Source organism: Triturus cristatus, chromosome 5_1 (genome assembly GCF_964204655.1).
Source record: "Triturus cristatus chromosome 5_1, aTriCri1.1, whole genome shotgun sequence".
NCBI classification, from domain to species: Eukaryota; Metazoa; Chordata; class Amphibia; order Caudata; family Salamandridae; genus Triturus; species Triturus cristatus.
In genome coordinates this window covers 328,846,699-328,865,663 of record NC_140587.1, presented here as the reverse complement: position 1 = coordinate 328,865,663, position 18,965 = coordinate 328,846,699, and the positions used below count along the sequence as shown (strand labels likewise).

Below are 18,965 nucleotides of genomic sequence, written 5' to 3'. Positions count from 1 at the left end.
GAGGGGGTGTTCTCATGTCGGAAAGAGGCACAGGAGAGTAGCTGGTGGCCTTGAGGAAGACTGATTGGTAAAGCAAAGGTCATTGTAGAAGTGACCATGGAAGGTAAGTGACTAGGTTAGGAAGAGATCACAATCTGGTGGTTAACGTCAGGCCACACAACCAGATATCCATACATGAAGTGGTGCAGATTGTGTAGAAAGGTGATACTGTTGGGCTGGTATCCCTACTCTGGGAAGACAGTTGGGCAGGACAGAATCAAAATTGAAGGAGAAGACATGAGTGGGGATCAAAATGGTCAGGACACAACTGGGAAGTGAAAGCTGGTTGGTACAACAAATTATTGGTGAGCTCATGAAATGAGAGAGGAAGTGCAGACCGGCTGGTGGCTGGTCAGAGATGGGCAGGACTGGCAAGAATATTTAGTAATAATGAAGATGCCTTTTGACATTGCTCTAGAATAGATGGTTTACTTTCCTTAAAACCCAGGCCCTAGCCTCCACCTCATCGAGCTCCAGCTCTACTAATCTCAGATATGGAATATCCTAGGGATAATCATTAAGCCCCACCCTATTCAACGTTTGACACGGAGAACCTTGGTAAGTTCATTTGGCTTATAGTGTCATAAGTAGATGATAACCAAATCATTTCCATCTAATAATCCAGCATAGGTTCAATCTAATTTTTGCTCATGATTGTGATTTCATCCAGCAAAATAATGTACTCAATCTTAAAATTAACAGTGGAAAAAACTAAAGCATTGCTTTTTGGCCAACAATCAAGCGACAAACTTCTCTCCATGGCTCAATGAATTTGGTCCTCTGCCTTCACTAGTTGAATCCGTAAAAAATGTAAGATAAACCATGTGTGCTTTATCTTCGGTCATAAATACCCTCAAAACCGATTAATCAGGTCACTGGCTGTTTCTCTGATGATCTTAATTGGAGGGGGGGGGGGATTGTGGGAGGGAAGAATGGGCTGACCCATTTTGTTCCAAGTCCCTTCTAGAAAAAACTTTATTCAATCTCATCATTTCAAACTGGACTTTGGCCAAAAACAATTAACTTGTCACTTCGCACTATCTTCCTAACCGTTTCTTGGTTGCACAGCACTCTGCAGCTCGTCTGATCTTAAATGCCCAATGCATATTTTCCAGCTGCTACAAAGAGGCCAAATTCTACATTGTGCCACCGCGATCTCTTAGGAATAGGTCCACATATTTCACAATACTTTTTTCTCATATACAGCAGGACATGTTAGCATACTGTTGAAACAAGTCAGAACAAACTGTCAAAATGGAAGGTTGAAGCAGCAAGGTGCTTCGTTCAAAAGAGGCTATCAGGGCAGAGAACAGCTGTATTGGTTACGATCACTTAAAAAATATGTTTCACTTGCAGCTTGCTGTCCCTTCGGCCTTTCATTGGAGACATGCACAGACCTTCGCAAAGAGCAGTGAATGAAGGGGCCAGCCAGGAGAAAGCTGCTGTAAGAGCCAATAAGGGTCATGTAGACAATGCTCTATGCTTATAAGTCCCTGAACTCTGGTCTGTACTGGAGACCAACTACAGTTATGCAGTAGGAAGAGCCTCACTAGTGAGACCCTGCCACTAATTTCCAGTTGCCATACCTGTGATATTAGAAAATTATGAAAAAGGGGATGGCCGTTGCTCAGCCCCGTGGAGACTTACTTTAAATTTATAGAGAAATGTGTCGAGCAAGAACCATCATTAAAGTCCTAAATGAAAAGAAAATAAGACTAATGTATGGATTGGTGCTGCAGTGACATGCCAAGTTTGCTAGGCAGGTTAAACACCAATAGCAGCTGGCTTTAGCCTGACTTCAGGATGTATTTTTGACTCGTTGAACTTGATCTCTTCTTTACCTTTGTATTGGTGTACTATCTGCGGAGCACCGTCACACACTGAGCATGACAATGATCAAGGGTACAATCTCTGAAAGTCTCATGCTTAGGATAATTGAATCTTGCATCCTGGTCTGTACACAAAGCACATGCTCACAACAGCTTAACTTCATGTTAAGATGAGGAAGCTAAAGTGAGGCACAGTCCCTGCTCGGTGAAGAAGTACACACTACTTGGCAGCCTCTGGAAACATCAACATACAATGGGCTCTCAGATAATTTCTATAAAAGCTGTTCAGTTATCAGTGCTACAATGGTGACCACTTGATACAAGACTCCATTAGAGGCTGTTGCATGCACGGTTACTGTTGGACTTGGTCCTTTAGGCAGGGTCATCCCCAGACTTTTTGCCTTCCTCTTGCTATTTTTTGTTGAATTACGATTTTATTGGCCTTAGCACTCTGTGCACTTTACCGCTACTAACCTGTGCTAAAGTGTATGTGCTCACTCCTTAAAACATAACATTGGTTTATCCCCAATTGGTATATTCAATTTACCTGCAAGTCCCCAGTAAAGTGGCATTACGTGTACCCAGGACCTGGAAATTATGTACTACTAGTGGGCCTGCTGCACTTATTTCGCCACTCAATTAAGTAGCCATTTAAACATGTCTCAGGCCTGCCATTGCAGCCTGTGTGCGAGGTTTTAAACTGTCATGTCGACCTGGCAAAAACAAAAAACGTTCTCCAGGCCCAAACCTTCCTTTTAATTCATATAAGTTACCCTTCGGGTAGGCCCTGGACAGCCCAAATGGCATGGTACAGTGCAAATGAAAAGTTGCCAACAAATAGGTGTTTACACCTTTGGGATACGTACCTTTGGCGAAATGATGCTTTCAACGCTGCTCTCCAAATTACACTCAAAAACATGGGCCTTGGTTAGCTTTTTATCCCAGTGGGCCGCTAGCCAGATTTTGGCTAGCGGCCCTCGCTTGCTCAGGACAAAGTGGGCGTAGAACATTGTCCCAGCAGCCTAGGAACACCCAAGGAACACCTAGAAAATAAAATAAATTTACAGGTTAAGTTGAGCTTATGTCTCATTATTAACAAAAAATAAATGTGGCACCAATAAAAAAAAAAAAATGCAGAATTTGGTTTTAATATCAGGACCACAATAAACGTTTTCAAACTTCTAAATGAGTCACCTTGTCAGGAAGTCAGATAGTAGAAAACCCCATATAAACTAGCCAACTGGAATATACTAAAAGGCGAGATATCAAAAACATTCAGTGGGAAATACTGCTTTGGGTCCGTTTTCTTTAAGAGTGGGTGATCTCTACAGTTAGACAATGAAAAGATATGGTGTTAACTCACATAAGCAGTACCAGATTTACATATTCCCAATAACACAAATTAGTTACATTTGAAATAAGTGTATGTAGATATGAGTCTCAGAAATCCTGCATGTATGGAATGTTGTGGGCTTATGCTAGACATACCTGGCTTGCAGTGTATTAAGTGAGAGTAATCGATGGGGATTGGTGATCAGAATAAATGGCACAGTGATTAGAAAAGGGAGCGGTGACTTTTATAGGTTCCAGGATGACAAAATGCCTACACAAGCACAAGACAATCAGTAGCAAGGGGACTATACTGAAAGTAACATGAAGGCAAGCACCGTGGGGCGAGAATGATGTACGCAGTGCATTTTTATTTAAGATTTTCAGTAACATTTTTACGGATCCAGACAAAAATCCATGTACTTTTCTGTCAGTCTGTACATATTGTACAAAATAGAAAACCACTCTTCTAGCATCCTAGTAGGCTGACAGCATTCAGGAGCCTGAAAGCAACACAGATTACAAGACCCTCTTCCCCAACGAGTCTGTTTCCAATCCTCATCTATTAGGTGAAAACGTTGGGGTTGACCTTGCTCATGAATAATCGAAACACCACGTTCTCAGGAGTCAGGTGCTGGGTCAACAAGGCTGGTTCACAAAGGGCAGGACTATGACATTTAGCTACAGTGTGACTTGCTGGAGAATCAGAGTACGGCTTTGTAGGTGTATCAAAGCTTTGTCTAAGGGCAGCAAGGGTTCTGTAGTATGTTATGTTTGATTGTGCAATCACGACTACTAGAGCACTAGTTGCACACTGAAAAGCAGAGACAAACACACGAGACCAGCTGGATGCACAAGGCCAAGAAAACAGGAAGCCACAGAATTGTCTGTGCAAGAACACAAACGTGAGCCTCAAACATCAGGACCATAATCTGAATGCCCCAGACTCGCAGTGGGTGGAAAGGCCTTGAAAGCCCAGGTGTCCAAGATGACCACTTATCAAAGGAATCAATCCTCTGCTTTGGCTGAAGATGGGATTTTGTTTTTTGCTGAAAATCCCATGGATACCAGCAGGTTGACTGTTGCCCGTAGGTAGTCCATGTCTGACAGCAGTGAGCTAGCCTACAATCAAGGTGACCTTCGAAGATAAGCTGCAACCACCACCATCAGCTTCGTAAATACCCAAGGGGTTGAGGTAGAGGAGGAAGATGAAAAAACAGGTGAGGAATCTTCAGTTATCAGGGGGTTGGGGAGATGGGGAAACAAAAAAAAACTTAATGGCTTTTCCATTGATTACAAATATATTCAGTGCAAAACACTGGTAGTGTGCTCCAAATTTCAGGCTACATCCGATTCTGAGTTATTGAGTTGCTAAAGAGAACAATAACAAAATATAGGCTATGTTACCTTGCTATTTTGTCCTTACAAAATGTCTGGCATACGAAATTAAAAACTAAGCCAGAAATACTTAAATTGGGTAGTATGGTGAAGGAATTGATGGTATATATTGCGCTTACATTTAAAGCAGAAAATATTTTTAATGTTATTTATTTTCACAAAGCGAACTATTTAATGTCTTTACTGACACTCATCTAGTTGGTCCATGCTCTCAAGCTTGGTTTCAAGGAAATCCAGTCTGGAACACTTGGCTTCCATTGTGGTACCTACCAGTTTCAAAATGAGAGAGGGGGGACAAGGAGCCAGATAAAGGTCCAGTGACTCGTGCTCCTGAGAATGACACTTTATCCCACAAGAGTCACTGTTCCTATGAAAGAGGTAGAGAAAGAAACAATAGTCGTTCCAATACTGTGTTTACTGGGGACAGTGTGTCCTGTTCTTGGTGCCCTCACACACCCCAAAGGATGTCATGCTTCATCATTGGGCAGTTGCTCCTTGTCGGCCCGGCGCTGCAATGCCCTACGGGTCACTTAGAGGGTCACTTTTTCGTAGATCTTTTCAGGATAAAGCCGTAAGGGTGTGTGGGGATATGAGTAGCAGTGGTGTCCTAACATGAATTTAAAAAAATGACTGGAGGGGTGCCTAGAAAATGTATTAAAGAAAAAGTCCCTCTGTCATTAATAAAAACCAAAAGGTAGTACTGCTATGAGTGAGGTAATAGCCCTCTGTAGCTAGACTTACAACACACCCCTAGTGGGTATGTTTTAGATCGAAATGTTTTGCGTAATTTATCGGTCTCAGGAGGAGATACCATGCGCTTCTTCAGGACCAGAAAGAGTGTGGTGGTAGATAGGAGAGATGTGTGGCCTGTAACAATTAATCTAGTGCCACATTGAAGGTGGGGAAATAGTATTAGTTTCTCGTAGGTGTTGGAGGCCTGTGCACCTACAAGACCTCACACAGTCTGTTGAGACTGGTAACTACCAGTTTGACAGGACTGAAAAAATATTGGGAGATCAGGAGTTCCGCTGTATAGCATAGGATCATGTGTATGTGAAAGGATATTAACTGTATATGCATTTTGGAGCTTAGCTCAAGTAGGTCTTGTGAATGAAGCAGGCCAACTTTGAACTTGACTGTCAGGTCTATGGGGAAACTGATGTAGGGAGTTACAATCAGTACCTTTGGAGTTTGTTTTATTGCTACAAGGTGTGGGGGGTGACCCGCCAACACATCAGGTCTAGCCTCCACCTCCAATATGACCCCAACAGTCTCCTCTCCCCTTGCAGAGACAGACAAGAGGCCTTTAACTCCAATCGGCACTGGTGGGGATCAAAAAGGCCACTAGACACGAGTTGTTTCTGTGCTGTTTTGAAAAGGGAGTTGGTGTTCACCAACAATCTGCCCCAGGGGGATTAGAAAAACTTGTCTATTCTGGACTAGGCGCATGGCGCAATGCAAGCCGGAGCTGCTCCATCCTGTTTTTAGGTCTCGCCTATCGAACGCAGCGCATGCGCTGCTTTCGCCTTGGCGAGACTATGGTTGTGGGTTTGGTAGGCGAAGCGAGACAAACCATGTGCACGGACAGGCAATGTGCACGCGCATGGTGTCTCCTCTCTGCCTCGCACGCTCCCACCGCACACTCACACTACAAGGCAGACATGAACTTGTGTTTATTTGTTTTGTCTAGCGCTTGCTCCGGCCGTAGAATGCTCTAGAATGCTGAATTTTGCGGGGATTCAGATCTGAGCTCTGCAGCGAGTACTTTGCAGCAGGCACATTAGCCAACTGAGACTTTTCTTCTTTTGACAGGCATACCCAGATTGTGCGCTGCTAATACTGCTGGAGCTCTCTGAATCAGTAAGGTCATGACCCTAACTACGCAGATATCACCTTTCTTTTTCACAACATTGACAATGTGTGTAGCAGACAATTCAGGCAGAACTAGGACTCGCGATTAACAAACAGTCTATTTTATCCACCTCAATTGTACTCCTTTTATCAGGGTCATACAAAAGATAGGGTTTTTCGGTCGTGCTGGAGGTCCGACCTCTGACCTGCAAAGTAAAAACAGCAACTATAGTGTGTTACCAGTCCACTGAGTTACCAACAATTACACTGCAACTCGAGATTGTGTTAGGGCAGAGGTCTTCAATCTGTGGGGCGCGACCCCCAGGTTGGCCATGGAGGCCTGGGAAAGGGGTCACCCATTCCCCCGCTTCACTTGTGCCTGCAATCCAAAACCTTTGTTTTCGTTTTGGATAACGACAGCAGTCCTGGGATGGCTAATTTAGATCGTTATCAGCTGAAATACAATCAATTGAGTCTCTAGTGAGGTGATAAGTTTTTTGTGCCAGGGTGCCTGCTTGCCTGAGTGAAATGCAAATGTGCCTATCAGTTAATCTGCAAGTGTAAAGAGTGCTTGGGAGCTGGTTCTGGCTCTAATTGATCAAATCACTCCAAGCTTTGTGATGACAAGATTTGGTTTCTTGAGTGGTAGTGCAAAGAGTTAACTGAGCTGTGAAGTGTGTGCTTTTAATTTTAACTGCATTTACACAGCCCTTACTACCCCGAAAGGTGTGTTGAAGGGACAGTGATGTAAAAATGAAAATTGCATTACATACGCTCTGGTATTACTAAAAATCTACATTTTGGAAGCACCATTTTATCGTAAAACTGCACGTTTTGCAGCACTCTTACACTGTGTGTGATGCAACTATAAAGTAATGACCTACATATTTACAGTGCTTTCTGTCATAGGCTGTGACATAGCAGCGCAAGTCACTGCATTGCTTTACTATGCGTCAAGATGGTGTTCCATGGGCTTTGCCAGCCGAGGTAAACGTTTATTTCTCCACGTGTTTTGCTCTGTGTGTGCTGCATTCTGCAGCTCGCATCGAAAGAGGACAACTCGGCTCGGGATTGTGTTTTTGAAGGAAGGTGCCCCTTCCTGTACAAAAACAATCATGTCTATGTTGGTGCTAAGCAGCAATTTGTGCGCCAACCCAAAGGACAGAAATGCACCGCATTTCATAAATACTATGCATTCCTGCCCTTTCACATTGGCATAGGGCAGCGCAGCAAGGCGGCTTGGGCTTGCGGCACTGCCCTACGCCAATTCATCATAAATGAGGGTGTTTGTTCTTAGCTACACCTTTGACTACACCCCCACGCTCACTGACCTTTGGTTTGATAAACACTGTTTATTATTTCCAAACCGTAAAAATTATTTGCTGTTGGAACTGGGGGCGTTTATGGTTGTCGATAGTTGTCTATGATAAGGAGTACCAGGTTCAAGGAGTACCAGGTTCTAGAACTTATCAGAAGGAGGTCCTTCCACCTAAAAACGTTTGACAAGGGGGTCTCAGCACCAAAAAGTTTGAAGACCTCAGTGTTTGGGGAAAGGTGCCGCTGTGCAGAAAGGAAGCCATTAGCTGTACATCTCAGGCACGCTTTGAGTCAAGTTCAGTGTCCGCTTACATGACGTAATTGGCAGAATTCCCCCGTCAGAGGTTTAAGTGTTGGTGCGAGTGTCTTGTTTCCAATCTTACGCTTTAAAGTGATTTTCCACATCAGGCACACAACAGATGACCTCACTGTCTAAGGCGCAGGAATGTCTGCAAAACCTACCTATAGCGCTTTTCATCTAGGCCCCCCCCCCAGTAGAATAAATATACCTTCTTCAATAGCTATTTTATCCCGCTTTTGAAATAATCATCACCAATAGGAATACGGCTCAACGAAACCTCCTACACGTGGGTACCAATGTTTACAAACCTTTCAAACACCTGATCATTTGTCTCTACCGCTAGCATTTATTTATTGAAGTGCAATAAATAGAATCCCTATAAAAAATACTAAGGCACATATTTACAAGACGCCCTGCATCCCTCTTGTGTGGCCTAAGTGGTTCATAAATCTCGAGTAATGCAATGCAGCACAAATCAATGTGTTGCATTACTCTGCGCCAGGGAGGTGTTTCCATGGGCATTGCGTGGGTGTTCCTATGCAAAATCAATGGATTTTGATGCATTCACAGATTTACCACAAGTTGTAGACCTGGGAATGCACCAAAAACCTATTACACATTCTTTAACAATTGCCTTACCAAACTAGATATTTTTGGAGCTGGGAGGGTATTGGGTGGAGATCTATAACTACACCCATGTCAACTACTCCCTTGCAGAACTAACTAGACAGGAGGTGCTGGGTTGTGTGTCTCCCCAAGCAGGGCTTTAAGTGGGATGAAAAAAGTGCGTGCCACCCAGTCTGTATTTTGGTCCCCCTCAAAAGCAGTTTTAAAATTCCCCCAAATTACGCAAAGTGCATCAACCTGTAATATAACATGAGTTATTGTGTAACAACTGCTAATGTAGGTTTTAGCACACAGACTTCTGCCTCTTGCTAAAACTGATTTGGAGGTGGGACTACTTCAGTTTTCTCAGAGTTCATATTCTGATCTGACCAAACCAACCATAGTCCATTGCAAAAGTATCCCTCCCCAAAAAACTTTATACATTTAGAGCCTAGATTCTCTTCATGTAATAATAAAATTCATAAGTAAACGGTATATAATTGGATCACATATCATCTTGGGGCCAACATCAATATCCCCATCATAAATCAAATATCTGTCCAAGAGTAATGGCTGTGGCATCACACTGCTTGCAGGTTTTTCAAATACATAAATAAAAGGCATTGATATTTACAATCCCAATACCTCAAACGCTCGCAAATGCGAGACCTATTCAATTGCAAATGCTTGTTATTTTTGGGAATAACTTTCCCTTGGGGTCCTGTGGCTTTTTTGCCCCATGAATTTGGGTAAACACCATCAAAACACTTTGGGGGCAGGCTGCGGGGGGTGGGGGGGGGGGGGGGGGGGGGGTTGTAGACTGATGCACCTATTCTGGGGAGGGAGCAAAGCGTGATAACTAGGTGACCCACCACCACCAGCTAACACCCTTTCTATCTATCCCAGAGGGCAGAAAGACTGAAATGTCTGAGTAACAGTCGATCCCTAACTAAACAAATAACAAGCATTTACAATGCAATGGTCTCGGCATTGGTAAAGTTAGAGCTATTGGCATTGCTCATGACATTTTTGTTTATGTTTTTGTTTTTAAAACATTTAAAGAAACGGCATTGTCATGAGCAATGCCAATAGCTCTAACTTTACCAATGCCGAGACCATTGCATTGTAAATGCTTGTTATTAATAAGGTATATCTGTTCAATCCTTCATTCAAATACACATATGCAGGACCACTGAAATTATTAGTTCATACATTAATATGCATTTCTCAAATATTCCATCATTTAAAGCGTAATCATCATATTGAAAATAATGATTTCAAACAGTTGAAAAGTTACTAAAAAAATTCTACAATGGGTTGTGGCGGTTACAGTGGCATATCCTTTGCAGAATAAATAGCTTCTTTTCAAGTTGTAGATTGCCATATTTAAGCCTTAAAATGGTGCTAATGAAACTTGTTTAGGCAACATGTAGCAAAAAAATGTCACAAGCATTAGCAAACCCAATAGGTCAAACCTTTGAGGCCCACTGGCTTTTCCAAAGTTTGTTAGCCATGCTGCACACCACTCCGGATACTGTCACACACCCCCTTCTAGGTTATTCTGCAGGAATGCACTTATGTGCCTTCAAAATTAAACTGCTGCTAAAAAGGATATCAAACAGTGGTTGTCTCCTCCCTGAGACTTTTCGCAAAACACACGCCACCCGATCCGAAAAGGACGGGGCATGATTGGAGTGACGGGACCTCTTCTCCAATGGCTGGCCAGCATTTACTAGGCCAGCCAATGGAGAACAGGGTAGAAGAGGGGCGGGTTCAAGCCCCTCTTCTCCCAAGTCATTATCTCTCGCGAGCGAGACTGCGCAAGCGCAGCCATCGCTAGCCGAGACCTAAAAAACAGGCTACAGAGAATGGACGGCAAAAGGTGTGGTCAGCTCCCCGGTGTAAAAATCAACCTTTATATTCATAGAAACAGATGACCTGAAAACAATTGAACCATAGCCCGGCCACTTCAAATGCACTTCTCTCCTACCTATAGGAAGAATGCTGGTGGGCAGCTTTTCTGGAGGTCTGATAGAGGCAAAGCTATTCCCACATATAAACCGGACAAACCCCTAAATCGCAAAATAGTCCATCTAGTAGCACCTAGACATGCCACAGCTGATCCAGTTGCCTAAAGACTTTTCTAGTTTTTATTAATAAGGTATATCTGTTCAATCCTTCATTCAAATACACATATGCAGGACCACTGAAATTATTAGTTCATACATTAATATGCATTTCTCAAATATTCCATCATTTAAAGCGTAATCATCATATTGAAAATAATTATTTCAAACAGTTGAAAAGTTACTAAAAAAATTCTACAATGGGTTGTGGCGGTTACAGTGGCATATCCTTTGCAGAATAAATAGCTTCTTTTCAAGTTGTAGATTGCCATATTTAAGCCTTAAAATGGTGCTAATGAAACTTGTTTAGGCAACATGTAGCAAAAAAATGTCACAAGCATTAGCAAACCCAATAGGTCAGACCTTTGAGGCCCACTGGCTTTTCCAAAGTTTGTTAGCCATGCTGCACACCACTCCTGATACTGTCACACACCCCCTTCTAGGTTATTCTGCAGGAATGCACTTATGTGCCTTCAAAATTAAACTGCTGCTAAAAATGATATCAAACAGTGGCACAGCATCTCCTTTTTTTGACACAATCTGGTCAAGCACACCTTAATGCTTACAGTAACCTTACGTATCTTAAAGTTACAGCCTGTAAGATAAAGGTATACCTTAGAACAGGGGTCTTCAAACTGGCAGACGGGACCCCCTAGTAGGGCCTCAAGTGATCCCATGGAAGGCACCAGGCTCTGGCCAAAAGAAGCTGTATGCTTATAAGAGCACTTTGTTGCAAGCGGAAAAAATGAGCAGCAGTAAGCCGATCTGTAATGGGCCATCACCAACATTTTATTATTTATATCCTGACTTGGAGGCGTCAAAAGGGAAGGGATTCCAAATATCCTGCAAAACTCACCCCCCCATTTCTAATAATCACACAGTTGATACTTTTACACATTAGTACGGCCTGCCTGACCAGAATAATTTGTTTGGTAATCATATATTTGATTGGATTTTTAGAACAGTAACAGAACTTGACTGCAATGTTTAAGTAAGTCTAGACATATTTAAACATTGCCAATTTAATATAATTGTAGATGGGGCCGGATTATTTTTTTTCATGGGCGTTAAAGTTTGAAGACCACTGCCTTAGTCAGACCGCTTTTATAAGGATTGCATCAGATTTGCTAACGTGTAGAACTTGGGGATTTGCATAATATTAACAGCACATGTGAAAATTAATGTTGCTGCAGATGGAATGCACACAAATTGTATTGTAATTGCATTTATATATCGCTTACTACCCATGACGATGAGGCAAAGCAATTTTTCAGTGAGTAGCACGCTACTCCGGAACCCATAAAGGATTAGTGGTGAACGAGTAAAGTAAAATATATGAAAGTTATTTGTATGGTCGATCTGTTAGTTATTTAGAATGAGAAGGATGGTGGAGGGATAGAAGAGGGAAAAGGTTTGCATTTAGATAGCGCTTGCAACCCCTGATGAGGCGTTTTAGCGCATAGCACTCTACTTCGGAACCCATAAAGGATTCCTTGTGAATTAGTACAGTGAAATATAAAAGTACCAAATTAAGACACATCAAAACCCTCAGATGGCGAGATGAAGTGCACCATCTTACAGGTCCTTCGCCCCGATGTATATTTTACAAGCTTGATGCTACAAAGCAACATCGCTCCATCCTAACATCACTTTGCACAGGGTTCCTTCCAGAACCACTTCCAAGAATTCCAATAGGAAACTGCCCAACTCAAACAACTAAAGATGTGAGCTAATCGGTAAAGCTTCTACGGGTGGATCGTTGCAATATACATATTTTTTTTATAATGGAAAAGTTTAAAATTAAAATGCTGCATTTTAACCATCACCAATGCAGAGGAGTTTTCAATCGACGTGAACGTCAACTTGAGCTCAAGTCGGGTCTGCTAATGCAATAGAAAAACATTTTTGCAGTGCTTGACGCGCTGATTGAGCAAGTCAAGAGAATCAATCACTGGCTGGTAGGTTTGGCCAATGCACACCAATCAAACATGTAAATATGGCTTGTTCTTGCGTGATCCATAGCAATTTGCGGCATTACGAATGTTTGGGCACGGAAAGCAGTCCACAAAACAGCTCAACGTGGCTGTCACCGTCTTTGTAATCATTCAACCTCGTGCTATAAAACATCCAAGCATAATCTAGAGAAGGCGCGTTTATTTGGACAGCCGTATAGGGAGTTCAACCCCTGATAAAGACATCCCCCGGTAAACGGGGTGGCCGGACAATCGCATGTCGAGATATATATATACACATCGCTTTAACAGCAGAATGCCGTACTTCGAGTCGGCTATCCCTGCTGTATTATTTCACCCGGTCAGCGCGCCGCTAGATGCCATGATCACGCTGGAACATTGTACTCTCTGTTGGGGCTCCCTATCCTTAACAACAGTCGTTACGCCCATTCCTAAGGCTCAACATGCCCTTGAGGAGCTCCCCAAACTTATTCCATAGACACCCCCCTTTCCAGGTCCCGCCACAGCCCTCACGGGCAAGTAATGTTCTCTTCCACACGCTGCCTCACCTCCGCCTGCAACAAATGGTCGACCACGAAAAGGAGGAAACCCTGCCCCGGAAGTGCTCTCTAAGACCACGAGCGCAGACAGGCGTACAACTTCCGGTTGCAGAGGTGATCTCCTGCGCGCTCATGGACAGATTATTAAAAGTATTTTAGAAAACCGTACTAGCATCTGTGGCCTTCATGCATTGGCATCAGAAATAGAAACCTCCGTAAGATTTGTGCCACAGTCAAGCAATTTTGAAATATTTGCGAAGGCATAACAAATGCTGCGTGTGATATTGAAATGAACTTTTCGGGGCCAGTCTTTTTGCTTTGATGTCTGTGGCTATCGTTTAGTGTGTTACCACGCTTGTGAGGCAGAGCAAAAGGCACACCACCGCCTTTCTCCGAGGCACAGCAGAAAATGCCTCGGAGAAAGGGAGTGTCCTTTTCGGATTTGGGGGCGTGTTTTGCTGTTGTCTCCTCCCTGAGACTTCTCGCAAAAAACACGCCCCCCGATCCGAAAAGGACGGGGCAGGATTAGAGTGACGGGACCTCTTCTCCAATGGCTGGCCAGCATTTACTAGGCCAGCCAATGGAGAACAGGGAAGAAGAGGGGCGGGTTCAAGCCCCTCTTCTCCCAAGTCATTATGTCTCGCGAGCGAGACTGCGCAAGCGCAGCCATCGCTAGACGAGACCTAAAAACTGCTACTCCCAATGCCAAATCAGATCAATTTTGTGACCAGAAATGCTGTCTCCACATTCGTACCATTTTATTGGGAGACTTTGAGGAACGGTAGGTGGTAGCATATGTGTTGCCTCCTACAGAATCCAGAGCTTTCCATCATATAAATGTGGTCAAATGTATTTTTAGTCAAGTTGGAGGTTTGCAAGGGCTTCTGGGTAAGAAAACCTGGCAAGAGCCACGAAAGTCACCCCACCCAGGATTCCCCTGGTGGTCTAGTTTTAAAAAATGTGCATGTTTGCTTGTTTCCCTGGGTACCCGATGAGCTAGAGCCCAAAACCCACAACTAGCCACAAAGCAGAACAAGCATTGAAAATGCAATAGGTCTCGCCTTTGATTAAGTTAAAGCCATTTGCTTTGCTAATGGTATTGTATAGCAAAGCAAATGGCTTTAACTTAATCAAAGGCGAGACCAATTGCATCTTTAATGCTTGTTATACTATGCTGACTCGTCGCCATATACTGTGTATAGCGCCTAGTGTCCCCTTGCTCTTTGTATACTATACTGACTCGTCCCCATATACTGTGTATAGTGCTTTGTTGCTTTCTGGCTAGATTCTCCCTGCAAACGTTTCCACACATACGTACATACATACATACATACATACTAGCCTAACATCCTTCTATCGCACACATATTCCTCAATGTCACCAAATATACAGCAGTCAAGTACACACCACGGTCTAGTGCCCTCCTTCGCGTCGCCCCAGGCACAAGAACCTAGTGCTCCAATCATAAGAGATGACTCCGTGACCTTCCTTTGAAGTTAAGACGACAGAATCTAACCTTGTGCTTTCCAAACAGAACCAGGGAGTCCCTTCTGGTGTATCGACTATTAGAACCATGGCTGACATGTGTTTGGCTCAAGCTTAAAAGCTTTGAAACTTTTTCAAGGCTATGGGTGAAGCATCCTCTCAGCATCTGCAGGAGGGTTTAGATAAAGTTTGGGAAGAGGCCCAAGCGACTCAGATGGGAATCAGAGAGAATGTTTTAATTCAGAAGATACAATTATCCTGATGTGATGCAGCCACGGCCTAATTCTATGGATTTCTGTAGCCCTAGTTACAAATTTGAGGGTTCAAAACACCTATGGTTCGAGATCGAGGAATGACTAGTTTCTAAATCTACTTTCGGTTTGAAAAGTCAACAAGCATTTACAATGCAATGGTCTCGGCATTGTTAAAGTTAGAGCTATTGGCATTGCTCATGACATTATTTTTGTTTATGTTTTTGTTTTTAAAACATTTAAAGAAACGGGATTGTTATTTACAATGTCAATAGCTTAATCTCTCTCAAATGCGAGACCTATTGCATTTGCAGCCACACACACAGCCACCCACACACAGCCACCCACACACACAGCCACCTACACAGAGCTATTCACATAGAGCAACCCACACACAAATAGAGCCACCCATACAGAGCCACCTACACACACACACACAGTTACCCACAGACAGACACCCACGCATAGAGCCACCTACAAAAAAAAGCCACCCACACAGAGCCACACACCAAGACACAGAGGCTCCCACACACAGAGCCTCCCACACACACACAGCCATCCACACACAGCCACCCACACAAAGCCACAGACACAGAGCCACACATACATACACAGAGCCACATACATACACAGCCACACACATACAGAACCACACACAGCCACACACATACAGAACCACACACGCACACACACATAGATCTAGACACATACACATTGATCTTGGGAGCCAAAGCAGAAGTGGCAACGTTGTTTCTAGATCTTTACATTTATCACTAAAAATTAAGCATTAAAAAAATAAATGACTAATAAAAATTGACAGATTATCTGAAAGGTGGAAAAGACGTTTGGAAATTTATGATTTTTGAAGCAGCGAAATACACAAGGATATTGTCAAAAACAGTAACTGGTGCTCGTGTAAAGCGCTCGGATACTGTTAAGTCGGAAACCTTCGGGTCAAGTTAGCACTATATAGAAACTGCCGAGACCTAAAAAAGGGCACAGGGATGTGGTCTGTGGCATTCGTTAATGTGTTTTATGCAGGGAGTTTTGGGAAGGTACACATTAAAATGTCTACCAACACCAGAGACCCCCGAACCTCACCTGCTCCACTGCGACAGGTTCCCTTGTGAAGGCCATCCAATACAACACAGGCCAGTACACGTAATGGGACAAACAATGATCAGTCACGGTCCACCTATATTAACTCCTAACCGTCACCTGCTCCACGGTAACGGAAAACATGTGAAGGGTATCCAGTACCAGACAGACCAGTACGGGTAAGGAGACATGACATCCACCTATGATACCCCTGCCCCCCAGCCCCCCCCCCCAGAGAGCATCATCAGCTCCGCGGTGACGGATCCCCTGTGAACGCTATCCAGGACCACACAGACCAGTTCATGTAAGGGGGCAAACGACGACACATCCACCTATAATACCTCCGAGCCTCACCTGCTCCAATGTGACAGATCCCTTGTGGAGGCTACCCAATACCAGACAGGCCAGTACATGTAACAGGACCACAATGAGACGTCCACCTACAATAACCCCCGAGCCTCACCTGCTCCACGGTGATGGACTCCCCATGTAGGCTATCCAATACCAGACAGACCATTACATGTAAGGGGGCAAGCTGACACGTCCACCTATAATACCCCCGAGCCTCACCTGCTCCAAGGTCACAGATCGATCAGTTGTGAAGGTAATCCAATACCACACAGACCAGTACATGTAACGGGACAAACACAATAACCCCCGAGCCTCACCTGCTCCACGGTGGCCGGGTCCATGGCCTCCACTCGGGCCGCCGCCGTCTCGTACTCCTCCTTGCTGTTGTAGCCGGGGCCCCCCCTCCTCTTCGTGCTGCTGGGGGCTGGCTCTTTCAGCGCCAACCCATTGCTGCCGCCGCTGCCTCTTGCTGTGTCCGGGTCCGGAGCAGCAGCCACCTCCGGCCCTCATGTGTACCATCAGACGTGCCAATAAGCCATAAATGCAGGACCTCATGAGTCGCGACAGCCGCGATAAGGTCAGTAACACCGACGCTATTGTACGCTCGCGCCTCCTAGGCGGTCTCTTTCCGCTGTTTATTTTGCAAAATTAGCAAAACGGGGTTTTCCACAGGGCAACAGAGAGGGGCGTGCAACGCAGTGATCACAGAGCAGACGAAATACGCGCGTGGTCCCACGAGCGGCCGATCGAAGCAAGAGCGTGCGGCTTCGACTTCAAAACGGAAGATTTCTTTAACAAACAAGACGAAGAGGAGGGATGGAATTCCAGACATGAACGCTTGAGTAATCAAGATAATAACACTATTATAAAACGACCTTCTTTAAACACCTCTAGATGTGGCAGGTGTTCCGTGTCGTGGGTCAGGACAGACCACGCGTTGTTTGTAACCCATATTTATATTCAGCTTATCGGCTTCAGAAAGATGAAATACCTACTCAGCCATGCTGGGATGTAGTTACGTTTCGACACAAAGAGCACCATTCTCACGAGAAGGGTGGGAAGAGGGAACCTGTAGTGTTGTAAAGCTAATGCGACACCAACAATTCCTGGATTTAAACAGTTTTATTCCACAAGGGCCTGGGCCATCATCAAAACAGCACCCCTGCTTGCACCCGTCCCCCCCACTCCCAGGTCAGACCCCTGCGAGGTTCTGACTCTGGGAAGGATGACTGACGTCTGCTGCATGGACTAACAACATTACAAAACAGCTCCCCTCTTAAACAAACAAGACGTGGACGCGACCCCGCGGGTCGAACTCTGGTTTCCAGCACCAACATCGGCAGTGTAGCCGACGGACCGCATCCGCTTCCCCGAAAATACTCAAAAGAAATGAGGATTTAGGAAGAGTATAAAACAAACATACCACCAGCGCTCGCCCGCTCCCCTCCAAACACCCGCTCCTTGGACAGGAGACGAGCGTCAGAGCTCTAAAACACAAAACAAGTTAAGTGCGGACACCAAGGTCACCCGGAAGGAACAGAACCGATAAAAACCAACGCTGCACAAAGACAAGATTATTAAAAAATGCGTTGGACGCCGGGACACCACTGCCTTTCTCCGAGGCGAAGCAGAAATGCCTCGGAGAAAGGCAGCGGCGGTTTCGAATTCGGGGGCGTGTTTTTCTTTTCTCTCCTCTTGCCATTGGCTGGAGGAGATAATTAGAAAAGTTGCAAAAAAGACGCCCCCGAAACCGAAAAGGACGGGGCCTGTTCGGAGTGACGGACCTCTTCTCCAATGGCTGGCCAGCATTCAAGAGGCCAGCCAATGGAGAAGAGGGGAGAAGAGGGGCGGGTTCAAGCCCCTCTTCTCCAAGTCATATCTCGCGAGCGAGACTGCGCAAGCGCAGCCTTCGCTGGCCGAGACCTAAAAAGAAATAGGAGGCGAGAGGGCTCTGCCCCATGCATTCCAGATCCAGAATCTAGTGACACACCGGAAAGCTACCAAACCCAACAGACGCACCTGACTTCTCTCAGTCAGTGTGCGTGTTAGAATGCGAACAATGTTTTATTACAGCGCTTCCTGCCTCTGTTTTGCTAGAGTTCTTAGGTTCATAGCTTACAAGTTTCCCAGGTCCTTACGCAACAGTCTTGGTTTTATACTGGGTTCAATAAGACTCCAAGTCCCAGAATTCTACGGGGGAAAAAATCAAGACTGGCCTGGCTAGTCACTGAGGGGACCTGGGAAACTTGGCAGCTATGCAAGTTTCCCAGGTTCATGTGCGAGTAGTTCTTTAAATTCATTGTTTCCCTTTGCATTCTGGGAGCTGTAATACTAATTCTAAAAACTGGATCAGCAGAACTACGAATCCTGGAAAGTAAAACGGGGTGGGGTGAAGGGTGAGCTCTTCATCCATAGACCTCGAGAGCTCATCGTTTGCCTTTTCATGACAATGCGAATAACCAGTTACTATCC

General features: G+C 44.5%; 1 protein-coding gene across 1 annotated transcript in view; it reads right to left on the bottom strand.

Moving 5' to 3' along the window:
- Positions 1–18,965, bottom strand: part of RAD21 (RAD21 cohesin complex component) — a 343,159-nt gene that overhangs the window by 214,574 nt on the left and 109,620 nt on the right. Inside the window, exon 2 of the mRNA XM_085605069.1 lies at positions 2,735–2,911. Coding sequence (XP_085461195.1) covers positions 2,735–2,878 — 144 coding nt within the window. The 5' untranslated portion in view covers positions 2,879–2,911. The remainder of the gene's footprint in view (positions 1–2,734; positions 2,912–18,965) is intronic.